This window comes from Euleptes europaea, chromosome 6 (genome assembly GCF_029931775.1).
Source record: "Euleptes europaea isolate rEulEur1 chromosome 6, rEulEur1.hap1, whole genome shotgun sequence".
In the NCBI taxonomy this organism is placed as follows: Eukaryota; Metazoa; Chordata; class Lepidosauria; order Squamata; family Sphaerodactylidae; genus Euleptes; species Euleptes europaea.
In genome coordinates this window covers 17,993,435-18,011,320 of record NC_079317.1, presented here as the reverse complement: position 1 = coordinate 18,011,320, position 17,886 = coordinate 17,993,435, and the positions used below count along the sequence as shown (strand labels likewise).

Below are 17,886 nucleotides of genomic sequence, written 5' to 3'. Positions count from 1 at the left end.
ATGAAAGAGATGGTACAAGGCCATGTTGATCCAGGCTATGCTTGGAGCTTATTGATTTGAGATGGTTCAACTCCCATGAAGCACCGGCTGGTGTCCAGAGGAAACATAACTCTCTCTTCTTGCTCATGTTAGGCTTAACCAAGCATGATTCACAGCTGCTAGAAGAGCACTTCCTCACCTGAGCAATGGCCCCAAACCATATCCCCTCCTCTTGTCCTAAGAACTTCGGATTCTTGGTGCACACATAAAATACTCAATTGTTACATTTGCAGTCGAGACAAGAGTTAGAGCAGCACTCTGTGGACACAGCAAGCACATCAGACGCGGTGACCTTCATCACTTACGTGCAGTCCCTGAAACGCAAGATCAAGCAATTTGAAAAACAAGTTGAAGTAAGTCTTCTTTTGCAATACACATCTTCCGCTTAAACCTTCATAGTTAAGATTGGATCATATGCATGTGTTCAAACTCTGCTCTAAGGGTAAAGTGCTTTTCCAAATACGGTGGCAAGGTTGTGTGTGTCAGGGCCGCAGCGGATTGTAATTTCCAATTTAAATTTGTGTGTGGTCATAACCCTGATTTGATTTTTCTGACAGCTGTACCGCAATGGGCAGCGTTTGCTTGAGAAGCAGCGATTCCAGTTTCCCTCATCCTGGCTGTACATCGACAACATCGAAGGAGAGTGGGGTGCTTTCAATGACATCATGCGCCGCAAGGATTCTGCCATTCAGCAGCAAGTGGCGAACTTGCAGATGAAGATTGTGCAAGAGGATCGAGCCGTGGAGAGCCGCACAGTTGACTTGCTGACAGACTGGGAGAAGACAAAGCCAGTAACGGTAAGACTCAGTGGGAGCCAGCATGGTGTAGTGGTTAAGAGCGGCGGACTCTAATCTGGAGAACCAGGTTCAATTCCCCACTCCTCCACATGAAGCTCGCTGGGTGACCTTGGGCCAGTCCCAGTTCTCTCCGAACTCTCTCAGCCCCACCTACCTCAAAAGGTGTCTGTTGTGGGGAAAGGAAGGGAAGGTGATTGTAAGCCGGTCTGAGACTCCTTAAAGGTAGAGAAAATGGGGGTATAAAAACCAACTGTTCTATCACTAATATATTTTATGCTGGGCATAAAATTTTATTTGTGTGCATGTTCTCACCCAGCGATGGGGGGTGGGGGGAATCCTTCAAAGCAACTGACTATGCTACAAAGCTAAAAGTTGGTGCACGCATAATACAAGGCACCCTGCTTAATAGAATAACCTGAAAGTAGGACGCTTATACTTCTTCATCTCAGACTGGAGCGTGAGGTGTGTTGCAGAATAATAGTATTCTAGCTATAAAGCAGGGAAGCGGCTGTACGCATAGCCAGTTGATTACTACAGCTAACTTGTGTATTAACCTCTAAAATAACCAGTTGTTCTTGGGCTGGTATCTCTCTCTCAGCCTAGCCTACTTCAAAAGTTGATTGCTGTGAGGATAAAATGGAGGAGGAGAGGACAATATTGAACGCCGCTTGCGGTAACAAAGAAGCAGGATATAAATATCTAAATAAAATCCCATTGCTGCTTATTTAAGGGTAACCTGCGTCCAGAAGAAGCTCTTCAAGCACTGACGATATATGAAGGAAAATTTGGGAGGCTAAAAGATGACCGTGAAAAATGTGCGAAAGCCAAAGAAGCTTTGGAACTTACAGATACGGGACTGCTTAGTGGGAGTGAAGAACGTGTGCAGGTATGAGGTGCCAGTAATTGGGATGTGTGAATTTCAGCCGTAATTCTGTAGTGATCAGAACCAGGCAGATGCTTCATTTATAGCCATCAAGCATCACGATAACTCTTGAGTTATCTTGAGATGGCATTTCAAGTCGGATTCAAATAGCCTTGTTTACCATATGCTATCCGAATCTGATCCTAATCAAAGAAGAGCCTATATGCTGGCTAGACTAAATGTTCTCCCTTCTGCCGTGCTGCAAGGGAGATATAATAAAGTCCCTTTTGCAGAAAGGGTACGTCCTTGTGGGGAGGGTAAAATTGAAACAGTCTCCCACGTTTTAATTAACTGTCCATCTGTATGCTAGAGGTCGTTTTCAATTAATAGACCCAATCTTCGCGGACAAAGAATGGCTACCTGTAAGCACTAAGGCCTCCATCCTTATGAACGCGCAGGATCCACTAATAATTGATGTGGTAGCGAGATTTTTACTGAGGGCAATTAAAGTTCGTGAAAGCTTGTGCAACTCATGAGGTAATTTTAGGGCTGTGAAGTTTTAAACTGAAGTTTTAAACTTGTTTAAAACAGTTTTAAACCTGTTTTAGTGTCATTTTTATGGAGATGATTCTAAATTGTTACTATGTTTATATAGATGTTGTATACCGTATTCGATAACTCTTGAGTTGTGTCACCTGAGTCTTTTTCATTGGAAGTGCATCTTGCCCTCGCAGGTTGCTTTAGAAGAGCTGCAGGATCTTAAAGGAGTCTGGTCTGAGCTTTCCAAGGTCTGGGAGCAGATTGATCAAATGAAGGAGCAACCTTGGGTTTCAGTACAGCCTCGCAAGGTAGGTTTATTCTGCTGTGCGTGCAGAGGGCTCAGTAACGGTAGTAGGTTTTGTATGTGTGCATGATCTATTAAAATGCAAGTGCTAAAGGGACCAGAGGGGAGTGTCTTTAGGAAATGCACTCCTGACACATTCAGCTTTTTAAACCTTCTGTCTCCATGAGAGGGTTAAGACTGCTTGTCCTTGTACAACAGGAATATTTTCTGCAATACTAGGTAACTGGAAAGAAACCAACCTCTATTAAGGACAGCCCTGTTGTATTCCAAGATTTTGGGACGTTTCAGAATTCATGGTTTGGCCCACAGCACCAGGCTGCATACCATTGGGGAATAATCTTCAGGGTTAAGAACATATGAAAGCCCATGCTGGATCAGACCAAGGCCCATCAAGTCCAGCAGTCTGTTCACACAGTGGACAACCAGGTGCCTCTAGGAAGCCCACAAACAAGATGACCGCAGCAGCGTTATCCTGCCAGTGTTCCACAGCACCTAAGATAATAGGCAGGAAAGCAGTACCTTTTAGTAGGGCAAAGGGGCTGACCTGCTACCTGTCAATATATTATGTCATATAGGAAGGAGAAGAAGATAACACAGGCAGTGTTCCTGGCAGACGCTGAGGAGTGCTTTGATTAAGAGGCATCTGTAAAAGACAACAATATTTTGTCTGTTTAAATTGCTCCTTTCTCCTCAACAGCTTCGGCAAAGTTTAGATGGCTTGCTAAACCAGCTGAAGAATTTCCCCGCTCGCTTGCGTCAGTATGCCTCCTATGAATATGTTCAGAGGCTTCTAAAAGGTTACATGAAGGTAAGTTTACTTGGGGGGAAAATCACTTTTTGGGTGTACCAACATGTTGATACTGAAGTCAATGTCATGCTCTTCCCCTCCCAACCCCCACCCCCCCGCTCAGATCAACATGTTGGTGATTGAACTGAAGTCGGAAGCTCTTAAGGATCGTCACTGGAAACAGTTGATGAAGAGGCTGCATGTGAATTGGGTGGTTTCTGAACTGACCCTGGGGCAGATCTGGGATGTCGACTTGCAGAAGAACGAGCTAATTGTGAAAGATGTGCTGCTCGTGGCTCAAGGAGAGATGGCGCTGGAAGAATTTTTGAAGCAGGTTACTACTGACTTTTTAATACTTCTGTTGTACGGACCTGTGTCCCTAATACAGCTTCCTAAACAAAATGTGTGCACCTTTTTAAAAATGTAAGTACAGGGAGGCAGGTCCACACGCTTTAGCTGCTGTTGCTCCTGTTGGTAGGCTTGTGTACAGAGAGTAAAGGAAAAAGACAAGTGTATGAGGGAAGAAAAGGTGGCAAGATACATGCAGTGCAGTCCCAAACAGAGATACACCTTTCTAAGCTCATTCAGTGGACTTAGAGAAGGGCATCACTCTATACGCTGACAACTTTCTGCACTCTGTTTCCTGATCCGATTAAAAATGTATTGTGGGGGGAAGGGCACCAGAGGGGAAAGAAGTCCTGAATCGGGCTTCTAGAAAGCAGCTATTCTAATCTTTCTTGGGCTTGTAGGTAGGCTTGCCAAATGCCCTCTTCAGGCAGACAGTCTCCTGGGGAAGGACCCTCCTTACCCGCCCGTGCCCTTTGACTGGTGGGAGAAGCCGTGGAGGGTGGAAATTATGTGTAATGTGATGTCAACCAACGCTCTAGAAACTCTGTGGTAATACCATAGGGTTTCCTAGAGCATCATGTGAAGTCTGGACAAAAACCTGGGTGTGAGATCAGCGCACAGCCTGACATCACTTCCACCCGTCCCTGCCCAGTTTCCCTAGCTGTAAGGCTTATCCCTAAGGGTTAAAGAGTAGGTGTGTTTGTTCTAAACAGCTTATATACTGGGCAGATACTTAAATACAAGAGAAATCATTATAGACCCAATGGGCACCAGGCAAAGCATATGACTAAAAAAATTATCCACTTTTTAATGTAATTGAAGTATCACTTTTTTAATGTCAACCCATTAAGCTCTCTGTGTGGAAACACAGACGAAACTAGTCAGCTTAACAACGTATTCTCAAGCATAATTTTATGTTTTCTTTAAAGATCAGAGAAGTGTGGAACACCTACGAGCTAGACTTGGTGAACTACCAGAACAAGTGTCGCTTGATTCGTGGTTGGGATGACCTCTTCAATAAAGTCAAAGAGCACATCAACAGCGTCTCTGCAATGAAGCTCTCACCCTACTACAAGGTAGAGCCCGAATGCATATTTGTATTATTTCTTTCATTGGCATGTGTTCTCTTTACACATGTGCCTCGTTGCACGTCTTTGTCTGACTTCTACAAACTAGCAAGTGCTGAATAAAACTAGACACAGCTTAAATCTATTAAACCAGTGGTTCCCAAACATTTCAGGCCACTGCCCCCTTGGTTCCACAAACTCAACCCCAGCGCCCCCTACCTTATCCAACAACACAGTTGAAAAGGCCCACCTCTAGCACCCCCTGCTGCTCCCTTGCCTCTTAGTCCCCCCCTAGGTAATTCCACCGCCCCCAGGGGGTGGTACTGCCCACTTTGGGAACCACTGTATTAAACAAATGCTGGCAAAGCTGGAAGAGTTGAATTGTGGCGCATGAGTGAAATTCTCTGTGCTTGGCCTTTAGGTGTTCGAAGAAGATGCCCTGAGCTGGGAAGACAAACTGAACCGTATCATGGCACTCTTCGATGTCTGGATTGATGTCCAGAGGCGTTGGGTGTATCTGGAAGGCATCTTCACGGGTAGCGCTGATATCAAGCACCTGCTGCCTGTGGAAACACAGAGGTTCCAAAGGTAACAAATTGGATCTCCATTTTGGATGTGAATATGGGGGTCCTAGGAACTTACTGGTTTATTCCATCCTACTAGACTGCCAAGGAGAAGCTAACCAAGCTTACTCCAGTGCTGTCCTTACCCAGAATGGGTGCTGGGTGTCTTCTCTAATGCACTGTCTCTTCTTGAATTTATAGCATCAGTACAGAATTCCTGGCTCTCATGAAAAAGGTGTCCAAATCTCCCCTGGTCATGGATGTTCTAAATATTCAGGGTGTGCAGAGATCACTGGAGAGATTAGCCGACTTGCTTGGAAAGATCCAGAAGGCCCTGGGCGAGTACTTGGAACGAGAGAGATCTTCTTTCCCCCGGTAAATAATTGTGTCTGTTCATCCTATCACAATATAAAATGTAGATAGTTTGGCCCAAATACCTTGTTCCCCCGGTTCTTTATGCTTATCATTCTTCTTGTTTATTGTCTTGGCTCATTGACCAAATAAGTTCTGCCATTAAGTTTTGGCATTCAAATACATTCCTAAAATTGTGGGCTTTTATGTGTTTTTATAATAGTTTTATTTACATCATAAGCCGCCTTGAGTTCCACAAGGTAGAAAGGCGGCTAACAAATGTCTTAAATAACAATAAATAGTTTTTTTAATCACAATAATATTGATATTGTTATTTCTGAAATTCTGGAAATGTCTTGACATTGTTACATTTTGGTTAAGTGGTATACATGTAAGGTAAACTGTATGTCATACCTTTAGACTGAAGTTCTACTGCCTCACACAATTCTTGACAGCTATCATATTTTGATATATAGTTCTGTTTTCAGTGATGTCCTATGTATAAAGGTATATGTGACTTACATCTATAGCATAATGTTGCCCCAATCTTCTAATATTGGTATACTTGATCGGTCAGCATAAGATTATCACGGATGCAATGACTGTATTTGTCTCTACAGTAGCATTTTCGTCCATTAAAAGTTTGAGCTTGGCTTTTCAGGTTTTACTTTGTCGGCGACGAAGATTTGCTTGAAATCATAGGGAACAGCAAGAACGTACCAAAACTGCAAAAGCACTTCAAGAAGATGTTTGCCGGGGTGTCCAGCATCATTCTAAACGAGGACAGCTCCGTTGTTCTGGGAATCTCTTCACGGGAAGGCGAAGAGGTACTTTAGCCTTTTTTTCTTAATCGTTTGATACGTTTAAGGAATAACTTCAAAGGAAAAAATGAATAAAATTCTCCTCGTTATTCATTAGGTGCTGTTCAAAACTCCCGTGTCCATCACGGAGCACCCCAAGATCAACGAGTGGCTCACGCTCGTCGAGAAAGAGATGAGAGTAACGCTTGCCAAGCTGCTCGCTGAGTCAGTCACCGAAGTCGAAATCTTCGGCAAAGCAACCTCGATCGATCCATCCACCTACATCTCCTGGATCGACAAATATCAGGTATTTTCACACGCTGTAGCTTCGCAGAAGACTTTGCCTCTTGATGGAAAGGAGGATGAAATGTCCACAAAAGCCCAGTAGTAGTATTATTTTTAATTTTCCTCCTCCCCTGCTCTCTTTCTCTAGGCCCAGCTTGTCGTCCTGTCAGCACAGATTGCCTGGTCAGAGAATGTGGAGTCGGCATTGAGCAGCATGGGCAGCGGTGGCGACAGCACGCCTCTTCAGTCTGTGCTGACCAACGTCGAGGTCACCCTGAATGTGCTTGCAGATTCTGTGTTGATGGAGCAGCCACCTCTCCGCAGAAGGAAACTAGAACATCTGGTAAGCCCAGTAGTCTTCAGGAACTCTTTCTGGGCCAGGTATCACACTTCGTGATCAAGGTTAACTACGCAGTGCCTACTTGGAAAGTGCTGTCAAGTCGCAGCCAATTTATGGTGACCCTATAGGGTTTTCAAGGCAAGAGATGAAGAGAAGTGAGTTGATGTTACCTGCCTCTATGTAGCAACCCTGGGCTATGCAGGGTTGAGAGTTAGTGTGTAGTGGTTAAGAGCGGTGGTTTGGAGCGGTGAACTCTAATCTGGAGAACCGGGTTTGATTCCCCATTCCTGCACATGAGCGGTGGAGGCTAGCCTGGACCATCCAAGTCAGGGTAGTGCCTACTTAAATGACTACAAACGATGTGATGCTATGTTGTTGCATGCTGTTTTTCTTTCCCTTTTGCAAAAGATCACTGAACTGGTGCACCAAAGGGACGTTACGAGATCACTGGTCAGAAGTCGGATTGACAACTCCAAATCCTTTGAGTGGCTCAGCCAGATGAGGTTCTACTTCGACCCCAAGCAGACAGACGTGCTGCAGCAGCTGTCCATCCAGATGGCGAATGCCAAATTCAACTACGGTTTCGAGTACCTTGGTGTGCAAGATAAACTGGTGCAAACTCCTCTGACTGATCGCTGCTACCTGACAATGACACAAGCACTGGAAGCCAGGCTGGGAGGGTCTCCGTTTGGTAGGTTGCTGTTGGTGTAGGCCCACCTCTCAATAACCGTCTGAATGCTCTGCGGCTTACAAATATTAAACTTACCTAAGTTCCACTATGGCATTGCTTGAAGACATACAGCAGCACCCACATAAAAAATATGGTCGTTTCAAAGATGAAAGCGTGAAGTGATAATGGATGTGTAGGAAAATATTTTCTTAATTGTGTGACATGTTTTTTTCTTTTATGGTCTTTTCAGAGATGAAAGAGGAAAGCATGAGTGATAATGGAATTCTGTGACTGTAATGTGGAAAAATATTTCCTTGTGTAACATTTTTTTCTCTTTTTTAAACAGGGCCTGCTGGAACTGGTAAAACAGAGTCTGTTAAGGCTCTTGGGCACCAGCTTGGCCGGTTCGTCCTTGTTTTCAACTGTGACGAAACATTTGACTTCCAGGTACAAGGCTTTCCCTTATAACGGTGTTCTTCTGGTTCGTGGCTGTACAAGCGTCAAGTGACTTAAGGATAGAATCCTAAGCACCATGAGCACAGAGTCGTCACGAAGCTGTACTCTCGTCCTCTCTAGATCTCATTCTGCTCCTTGAAATGCAGCCCCGGAGGATAGGTGGTCCTTCTGGGGGCAGGTGGTTGGGAGGCAGCATAGGAGTCTGCAGTGAAAGGGGATAACTAGCAGAAATCCCTCCTCTGCGCTTAAGCAGATTTGCACAAGCGGAAGAAGTTAGACTCCAACCCCAAGTGTTTATTAACACTGAAATGCAACGGTTTAAATAACAAGTGCTTAATTCAGAGGTCGGTGAAAGGATGTCACTTGGCCTCCAGCGTCTTAAGGCAACGGTATCCCGTGAAGAACCGTCTAACATGAACAACTTAGCAAGAGAAGTTTCTGCCTCAAGAAGCAGCCCACCCTGTTTTTATTTATTTATATTTATTTTTCATACTTCTAGCCCACCCTCGCCGGCCCAGGCTCAGGGCAGGATACAACATTAAAATTTACATTATAACAATAAAACATATGAAACCATAAAACCATACCTTAATTTTAAAAAGATGGCCACCATATATATAAAGTGCCCAATGCAGCAAATGATGCCAACCACAGAACAAGAGCTCGAAACTGGGTCGGCTGTCCATCCCCATTAACTTGATCGTAGACTAAAAAGGGGTGGGTGGGGAGTAGAGAGGTCAGCACTGATCTCACCTGCGGCTGTCCTCAACTATAGGCCTGGCGGAATAGCTCTGTCTTACAGGCCCTGTGGAACTCTTTTCAGGTCCTACAGGGCCCTGATGTTACTAGGCGGAGCATTCCACCAGGCCAGAGCCTGGCGGCCTCCCAGAGAGACACAGTGTGTGGTGGTGCGTTGTCTTAATATCCCGGAACTTCTCCGTATTTATAAAGAGCCTTTTCCTTTACTCTGTCTTCAGGCAATGGGCCGCATCTTCGTGGGTCTCTGCCAAGTGGGCGCTTGGGGCTGCTTCGACGAGTTCAACAGACTTGAGGAGCGGATGCTCTCTGCTGTCTCTCAGCAGATTCAGTGCATCCAGGAAGCCTTGCGAGAGCATTGCAATCCAAACTATGACAAAGGTAGGAGTTAGATCACGATGGGTAGCCGTGTTAGTCAGTCTGTAGCAGTAGAAAAGAGCAAGATACCTGAAGAAGTGAGCTGTGACTCACAAAAGCTCATGTCCTGCCAGAAGTTTTGTTATTCTTTAAGGTGCTGCTGGACTCTTTCTCTTTTCTAAAGATAGGAGTGTACGAGTGACAATTTAGTAGTTCTGTGTCTTATCTAATAGGAGAGGCTTGTTTGAAACTTTCAAAGAAATGGGTGAAAGAAACTTTCTCCATCAGGGGAGAAAGGTATCCTTGTATGGATGGTGCTGCCTCCTCCTTGCTCCGTGGGCAGGGCATGTGCTGATTTCTTGCAAAGGCTTCCACTATTAATAATAATAACCACAATAAACTTTCATTTATATCCTGCCCTCCCTAGGCTGTGCTGGGCTCAGAGCGGCTAACATCATAGTTAAAAGACAATAACTACATTCAATCATAGAACAGTTAAAACGTTATAATAAATGTCAAATCAAAATTTTCTCTAATCCAATCTAAGGTGCCAAAGTAGTTCCCTGCAGGGAGAGGTGTTCCTGAAGTGAACCGCTTTCTGAGAAGGACCGCTGTTCTGAGGAGGTGTTCCACTTCCCAGTCCAGGCTACTATTGCCCATTACTCTCCCAGTAATTTAAAATCTCCCTTAAATTGGCTATTCTGTATTCACATGTGATTTGAGTTCATTATGAGATGGAGCAGAAGCATAAAGGAATCATTTTTCTGAAGCCCTGGAGAGATGTGTATCCATCAGTGTCTCCTAGAGAGATGCATACACATCCTTATGCTTTAGACAAGACTAGGGAAGCACAGCAAGCAACTCCTATTTTATAGACTTCCACGTTGTCATTTCTGACACTATCCTGTTTTTCTCGGAGTCCAAAAAGAGCTGGAATTAAATGCAAAAGTTAGCAATAGTACAGCCAATGGAAATTTTAGATTAACATTTAGAGGTGATGGGAAAAGAGAGAGAAACCACTGGAATAAAAAATGTGTCAAGCTGCCTCCTGTTGTTTAGACCCAGTGTCCGCAACCTTTTTGAGTCTCTGGGCGCCTTTGGAATTTGAAGCAGGGTGGCAGGCACTACCACAAAACAGCTGCCCTGGGAGGTAGAACTTAAGCACACATGCAAGAGGAAGGCCGATAAGGAATATGAATACACAGAAAAAGAATAGCACGTTCATAGAAAACAACCAGTTGGAGAAAGGAAGAATAACACACAAAGGACAACTGAGGAGGAGATAGGGGTACTCCTTTGGTGCTCAGTGGTCCCCTCAGCCTTACGGCTGACCTGCAGGTCCTGTCTACAGGATCCTGGATCCTTCTCCAGTGAGCAGTAGGAAGGATCCAAGTGACAAAACAGTTTTATTTGCATGAAGGCAGCCAGTCTCTGGTTCTACCTTTACAATGGTTTTCAGGAAAGCAAGTGGCCGGTGCCTCAGGAAGTGCCTGTGTGCACCACAGTGCTCACATGCCTCACAATGGGCAGCCCTGGGTTAGCTTAATCTATTTAGACGATGTCAAAGAGCTCCCCAACCTGTCTCCACCAGTTGGAGGCTGCTTTGGTTTGGTCAAAAGTTTTCCAAAAGACAAAAGCTTGAACTCCAGGCTTTCGCCCCAAGTCCAAGGAGTAGCTGCCACCAGCCCTTTCAAAAGGTTGAGCTCCAGGGGGAAGATAAGGGCAATCCTCTCCCAACTCACTCCAAAATTGAGTGTAACGCTTACCCTGCAAGGTAGAGGCCTGCCAGGGAAAGATTACACTCCCAAAATGTCTTAGGTTTTTGGTAGGTGGTTTTACACTCACACAAGGCACTTAGAATTTAGGCTTGGAATCCCAAAATCACAGACACAAGCCATTAAAAGGCTAACAATTTATTTATAAGATTCAAGCTGGTTTCAGGAAAGAAAAAGTCATGAAGTGTTAAGCAAGAAAATAATAAACTATTTAGCATAACTAGCTAATACATTCAAAAGCCTTTTCGGTTCAAAAGGATTGGCAAAGGTTTCTTGCATCAGGTTTATAGTTACCAAGTTCCAAAGATGCTTCCAGCATTCAAGAGTTTCAAAAGGTTGTCCAAAGGTTTCTCCAAGCAGGTCAGCTTGACCAGAGTTTCCCCATAGGGCCAAAATCAAATGGGTTGTGATGCAGCCAGCACAGCTCTCCTGCTGTACCCCAAAGCATGCATAGTTTTCTCAAGGGTTGGTTTGCCCTTATATTCGTTTTCTCAGTGGCATGAGCTCATAGAGGCCAATTGAGAAAACGCAAGCACTTAGCTGTTAATTAATCGCTTGGTCAGAATTGCTGACTCATTCAGAGATGTGTTCAGATGAGGAAGCCTGCAGAACTACCTGCACCTGGACATTGTCATGATGGCTGACCATTTAATTACCATGGCAATGCACGGCCTTGCATTCCAAAAAGGGGAGAGGTTAACTAGCACCAGCTGGGGCTTACCCTCTCCACAGAAGCAGTTTTCAAAAGGAAACTTATTTTTCTGGTCTAAAATCTCAATAACACAAAATTCATAGGCCACCCAGGCCTGAACCAAAAAATCATGCAATCCAAGAAGTTGAGAGACTTCAACTTCTTGACAGACGAGTACTGCCTGCTGTCGACTGGTATTGGCTCTCCAAAAGTCTAATGAAATGGTTTTGCCAGCTTTTTACCCAAGATCCTTTTGACTGCAGAAGGCTGGGATTGAACTCCCTGCCCCAGGATGTGGTAATGGCTGCCAACTTGGAGGGCTTTACAAGGGAAAGGCTTTAAGAGGGGAGTGGACTTGTTCATAGAGGAGAGGGCTATCCATGGCTACTGGTCAAAATGAATATTAGTCATGATGCATACCTGTTCTCTCCAGGATCAGAGGAGCATGCTTATTATATTGGGTGCTGTGGAACACAGGCAGGATAACGCTGCTGCAGTTGTCTTGTTTGTGGGCTTCCTAGAGGCACCTGGTTGTCCACTGTGTGAAGAGACTGCTGGACTTGATGGGCCTTGGACTGATCCAGCAGGGCTTTTCTTATGTTCTTAATCTCCACTTAAAACGTGTGTCACCACTGAGCTATTGCTGATGGTATATAGCATAGGCTGCTATCATTTTTTTAAAAAAAATTAGGAACTGATTTAGCTAAGGCTAGCATGCTGATGGGCAAATGTTTGCTCTCAGGTTCTGCTGTCATTACCTGTGAGCTGCTGAACAAGCAAGTGAAAGTGAGCGCGGACATGGCAGTCTTCATCACAATGAACCCTGGCTACGCTGGAAGATCAAACCTGCCCGACAACTTGAAGAAGCTGTTCCGTAGCTTGGCCATGACGAAGCCTGACCGTCAGCTGATTGCCCAGGTCATGCTGTACTCTCAGGGCTTCCGGACTGCTGAGGTGCTCGCCAACAAGATTGTTCCATTCTTCAAGTAAGTAGCCGTTGCTGGTAGAGGCATGTGTCATTATAATAATAAGAGTTGGTTTATATACCCCACTTCTTCTCTACTGTAAAGAGTCTCAAAGTGGCTTACAATTGCCTTGCCTTCCCCTCCACACAACAGACACCCTGTGAGGTAGGTGGGGCTGAGAGAGTTCTGAGAGAACTGTGGCTGGCCCAAGGTCACCCAGCAGGCTTCATGTGGGGGAGCGGGGAATTGAACCCGGTTCTCCAGATGAGAGTCCGCCGTTCTTAATCACTACACTATATTGGCTCTCCCATAAAAACCTACATGACTACTATGGTCATCTTTGGAGTCCCTGCTTCAGGTGCCCCTTAAGGCTAGTCATGTGGCAACCCAAGAAATGGTTGTGGCGCCAAAACTATGGAATTCCATAGTTCGCCTGGCCTCTTTATTACTGTCCTCTGTGAGCAGGTGAAGACTTTTCTGGTTTGTCCGGCATTCCCTCCCTGGTTCTCATCAACTTTTCCCTCCCATTCATGGGCTGATGCGTTTTGTTTTGATATGCACATGTAATATATACATTTATATATGTTTTTAGCTTTTTTAAAATGTGCTGATTGATCACCACCTTGGAGAACCCTAATCTGGGCGGAAAGGCAGCTTAGAAAGGTTTTAAATGTTTTTAAAATGTGGCTTTTGCAAAGCTGCTCGAATCAGCATAGGCTGATCCTGGCTGTTGTTGTGTTTTTTAATGCCTAGGGAAAAATTCCTTCGTACCATACTAAACGGGTTAAACTCATTTTCTGACTCTAATAAATTAGTATCTTTGTTGTCTGATACCAACCCATTTATTACTTACAGGATGTCACTTTTCGCTCTAGCAGCTAGAAAGATAAGAGCCAAACTGGTGCCAAAGAATGCAGCTAGCCAGAATTGATGGCTAGCTAGGATATATTCTAATTATATTGTATTTTATTGTAACTTATATGGCATTTTGTATTCTATCTTTTATCCTTATTGTATAAGGAGAACCGGGTTTGATTCCCCACTCCTCCACATGAATGGTGGACGCTAATCTGGTGAACTGGATTTGTTTCCCCACTCCTACACATGAAGCCAGCTGGGTGACCTTGGACTAGTCACAGCTCTCTCAGCCCCACCTACCTCACAGGGTGTTTGTTGTGGGGAGGGGGAGGGAAGGTGATTGTAAGCTGGTTTGAGTCTCCCTTAAGTGGTAGAGAAAGTCGGCATATAAAAACCAACTCTTCTTCTTCTTCTATAATCTTCTTGTTTTAATTTAATATACTTTGTAAAGGCCTTTGGCTATCTACAAATAAATATTTACCTACCTTACCTGCTAGGTTTTATAAAATTATTACAATGCCTTTATTGTGCTGACGGACTGGCTATATATCGCCGCCATCCATGACATAACTGCTGCTTGGCAAAGGATTCCCAGTTCCCCTGTCCTGATTTGTGGCCAGGTTGAAGTACCCCTTAGTTTAGTCTCATAGCAGCCTGTATAGCCCTGACTCCCCTGTTCTTGTCAGAGCTTGGAAGCTAAGCAGGGTTGGCCATGGTGAGTATTTGGAAGGGAGACTGTGGTTGCTACATAGTGGAAGGCAATGGCAAATCACCCCAGCTCATCTCTTGCCTTGAACACCCCATTGTTGAGGTCATTGTGAGTTGGTTGGGACTTGATGGCACTTAATTATAATTATCAGCAGCTTAGGCTCCCTCAGCAAGACTGCCATTATACATGAAGCTTAAAAGCAAAAACTTGTGGCCATTTTAATGTTGACATACCTCTAGATTGCAAATCTGCAAGCTGAATTCAGTATGGCTTGTTTACCTAGATCAGGGGTCAGCAAACTCATTAGTCAAAAGTGCCAAATATCAACAGTGCAACGATTGGGATTTCTTTTGAGAGCCAAATTTCTTAAACTTAAACTGTATAGGTAGGTACACTGTTTATTAACTTAATAAACTTTAATTAAAGTTTTAAGTCTTAATTAAACTATAGGTACACTTAATAAAACTTGATATCATACTTAATAGTGATCTTATTTATTGATAAAAATTAAATTTTAAGTCCCTGCCATTTCTTCCTCCCCGTCCAGAGTCCTCGTCTGGAGGCCTGGTCTACCGCCATAAAAGCCAATTGGTAGACCTGGCCTCCGGATGAGTCCCATTGGAAGGCCAGGTCTACCCATTGGGTTTCTTGGCAGTAGACCTGGCCTCCTGAGGCCCATAGAAGCCAATTGGTAGACCTGGCCTCTGAAGAGGGACTTTTTCCCCTCCTCGGAGTCCAGGTTTACCACCAAGAAAGCCAGTGGGTAGACATGGCCTCCCAATGGGACTCAGCCGGAGGCCAGGTCTACCAAAGGAAGCCCACCCCGCCCAACAGCTGATAGGCGGGGGGGGGGGCAGGAACCACCGAGCCTCCTGCCCAGCAATCGCACGGCTAGAGGGGAGGGGAGGCTTTAGCCTCCCAACCATTGAGGGCAAGGGAAAGGGTGACCTGGCCATTCTCCATGGCGGGGGGGGGGGGGAGAGAGACAGTGCGCCCGCTCGCCTGCTCTCTCTCTCTCTCTCTCTCTCTCTCTCTCAGAGGCGCGCCGGCTCCGCAGCCCAGCTGCCAGCGCGAGCGGGCACAGGAGCAGGGGCTCCGAACCAAGTTTGGAGAGCCGCACTCAACGGGCCAAAGAGCCGCATGCGGCTCTGAAGCCGCAGTTTTGAGACCCCTGACCTAGATGTATTTCCTGACACTTGAATGAATGCCTTTTTCTCCCTAGGTTGTGTGATGAGCAGCTGTCTTCTCAAAGCCATTATGACTTTGGCTTGCGGGCGCTGAAGAGTGTTCTGATCAGTGCTGGCAACGTGAAAAGAGAGAGGATTCAGAAGATCAAACGGGAGAAGGAAGAGCGGGGCGAAGTGGTTGACGAAGGAGAAATTGCTGAGAACTTGCCAGAACAAGAGGTACGGAGTGGGCTGTAGTAAGGAAGCCACTGCAGTCTCTGTTGACATTGCCACACACCGTTAATGCATAAAAGGATCTTGCACCACCTTGATCCATTAGTGCACTGTGTATCCAGGTACACCAACATGGTACCCATGGGTGCCTTGGCTCCCACTGACACCTCTTCTGGCACTTGCCAGCGAAGCTTCTGATTGACTATTGGAGATTTGATTGGCTGTGCAGATTTTTAAAAATGCTGGTTTGTCTGCAGCTGCCACCACAGCACAAGGATCTACACTGTGGTAATCATTTTGTGGCTGGCTCCTCCTCTTGTAGCATCCATTTTGTAGCAGCCATTTTGTTGCTGCGCCCACCCTGCCATGTCAGAGTTCCAAATGTGCCAACAGGCTCAAAGTCGGAGACCCCTGCGATACTCATTGCTCTGTGCTGCTGTACTGTATCATTTAGTAACCTAACAGCAGGTGCTAAAAGTAAGATACCTAAGTTCCTGCCAAAAATCCATCCCCTTCTGTTATGAGGGTGGGTTACCATTTGTCTGAAATATATCATCTGAAACCTGCTCAGATTTCCCGTTTTTGCAAAAGATAAGCATTATCCACAAGGCATTTGTTGATTAGTTTTCTGTCACAAAGCTGTCATTTATTTGCATCTTCTGTGTTGTTGAGGCAGGGCTGTTTTTGGGTACTGGGTGCCTCTGCTCCTATCAGATGGATTTCTGGGGAAGCTGCCTTGCTTTCCCCTTTCATGTGTGTAAAGTGCCGTGAAGTCGCAGCCGACTTATGGTGACCCCTTATGGGGTTTTCATGGCAAGAGACTAACAGAGGTGGTTTTCCAGTGCCTTCCTCTGCATAGCAACCTTGATATTCCTTGGTGCTCCCATCCAAATACTAACCAGGGCTGACCCTGCTTAGCTTCTGAGATCTGACAAGATCAGGCTGTACCATGCTGCCTTCCCTCCCCTTTCATACTGAGAAATCGAATATTTTTCCACGTAGATCCTGATCCAGAGTGTCTGTGAGACAATGGTGCCCAAACTGGTTGCAGAAGACATCCCATTGCTGTTCAGCCTCTTGTCAGATGTGTTCCCTGGCATTCAGTACCACCGTGGAGAAATGACTGCCCTGAGGGAAGAGCTGAAGAAGGTGTGTCAGGAAATGTACCTGACATACGGTGACGGAGAAGACGTTGGCGGCATGTGGGTTGAAAAGGTAGGCCGCCGCTCTGCTCGCTGGCATTGACAAGGTGTGATTTTTCTCATGGCACCCTTCTAGACCAAGATGGAAATCATGTGAGAGTCTGAATTTCTCTCCCCAGGTTCTCCAGCTCTACCAGATCACTCAGATCAACCACGGCTTGATGATGGTGGGTCCTTCTGGAAGTGGGAAGAGCATGGCTTGGAGGGTGCTCCTGAAGGCACTGGAGAGGCTGGAGGGTGTGGAAGGGGTCGCCCACATCATCGACCCCAAGGCCATTAGCAAAGACCATCTGTATGGCACTCTGGATCCCAACACCAGAGAGTGGACCGATGGATTGTTCACGCACGTCTTGAGAAAGTGAGTTTAGGGGGAGAATCAAGGTAGAAGCTTAGGGTAGATGATTTCTTGACAGCCAGGCCAAGAGTTGAATGTGTAAATTCAGCTTGTGCTCTATTATTTCCTCTGTCTAGGATTATAGACAATGTGAGAGGGGAATTGCAGAAACGCCAGTGGATCATCTTCGATGGAGATGTTGATCCTGAATGGGTTGAGAACTTGAACTCTGTCTTGGATGACAACAAGCTGCTGACTCTGCCAAATGGGGAGCGTCTGAGCCTTCCACCAAACGTAAGGCTGGCTTCCTTTTTATAGAAAAGAGCAAAAGAGTCCAGCAGTACCTTAAAGACTAATAAAATTTCTGGCAGGGTATGAGCTTTATGAGCCATAGCTCACTTCTTCAGATACAGCAAGAATGTATCTGAAGAAGTGAGTGGTGGCTCACGAAAGCTCATACATTGCCAGAAATTTTGTTAGTCTGAACAAGAATTCTAGCTGTATCAGAAGAAGAGAGCTCTGGCTTACGAAAGCTCATACCCTGCCAGAAATTTTGCTAGACTTTAAGGTGCTACTGGACTCTTGCTCTTTACTACTGCTATTGACAGACTAACACGGCTACCCCTCGTG

General features: G+C 45.4%; 1 protein-coding gene across 1 annotated transcript in view; it reads left to right on the top strand.

Moving 5' to 3' along the window:
- Positions 1–17,886, top strand: part of DYNC1H1 (dynein cytoplasmic 1 heavy chain 1) — a 74,689-nt gene that overhangs the window by 17,844 nt on the left and 38,959 nt on the right. The window contains exons 15-34 of the mRNA XM_056852067.1: positions 273–392; positions 597–836; positions 1,567–1,722; positions 2,433–2,546; positions 3,240–3,350; positions 3,454–3,663; positions 4,607–4,753; positions 5,166–5,332; positions 5,509–5,682; positions 6,320–6,485; positions 6,577–6,765; positions 6,892–7,086; positions 7,492–7,774; positions 8,100–8,200; positions 9,187–9,346; positions 12,531–12,774; positions 15,543–15,726; positions 16,723–16,935; positions 17,042–17,280; positions 17,394–17,550. Of these exons, the coding sequence (XP_056708045.1) occupies positions 273–392; positions 597–836; positions 1,567–1,722; positions 2,433–2,546; positions 3,240–3,350; positions 3,454–3,663; positions 4,607–4,753; positions 5,166–5,332; positions 5,509–5,682; positions 6,320–6,485; positions 6,577–6,765; positions 6,892–7,086; positions 7,492–7,774; positions 8,100–8,200; positions 9,187–9,346; positions 12,531–12,774; positions 15,543–15,726; positions 16,723–16,935; positions 17,042–17,280; positions 17,394–17,550 (3,570 nt within the window). The remainder of the gene's footprint in view (positions 1–272; positions 393–596; positions 837–1,566; positions 1,723–2,432; positions 2,547–3,239; positions 3,351–3,453; positions 3,664–4,606; positions 4,754–5,165; positions 5,333–5,508; positions 5,683–6,319; positions 6,486–6,576; positions 6,766–6,891; positions 7,087–7,491; positions 7,775–8,099; positions 8,201–9,186; positions 9,347–12,530; positions 12,775–15,542; positions 15,727–16,722; positions 16,936–17,041; positions 17,281–17,393; positions 17,551–17,886) is intronic.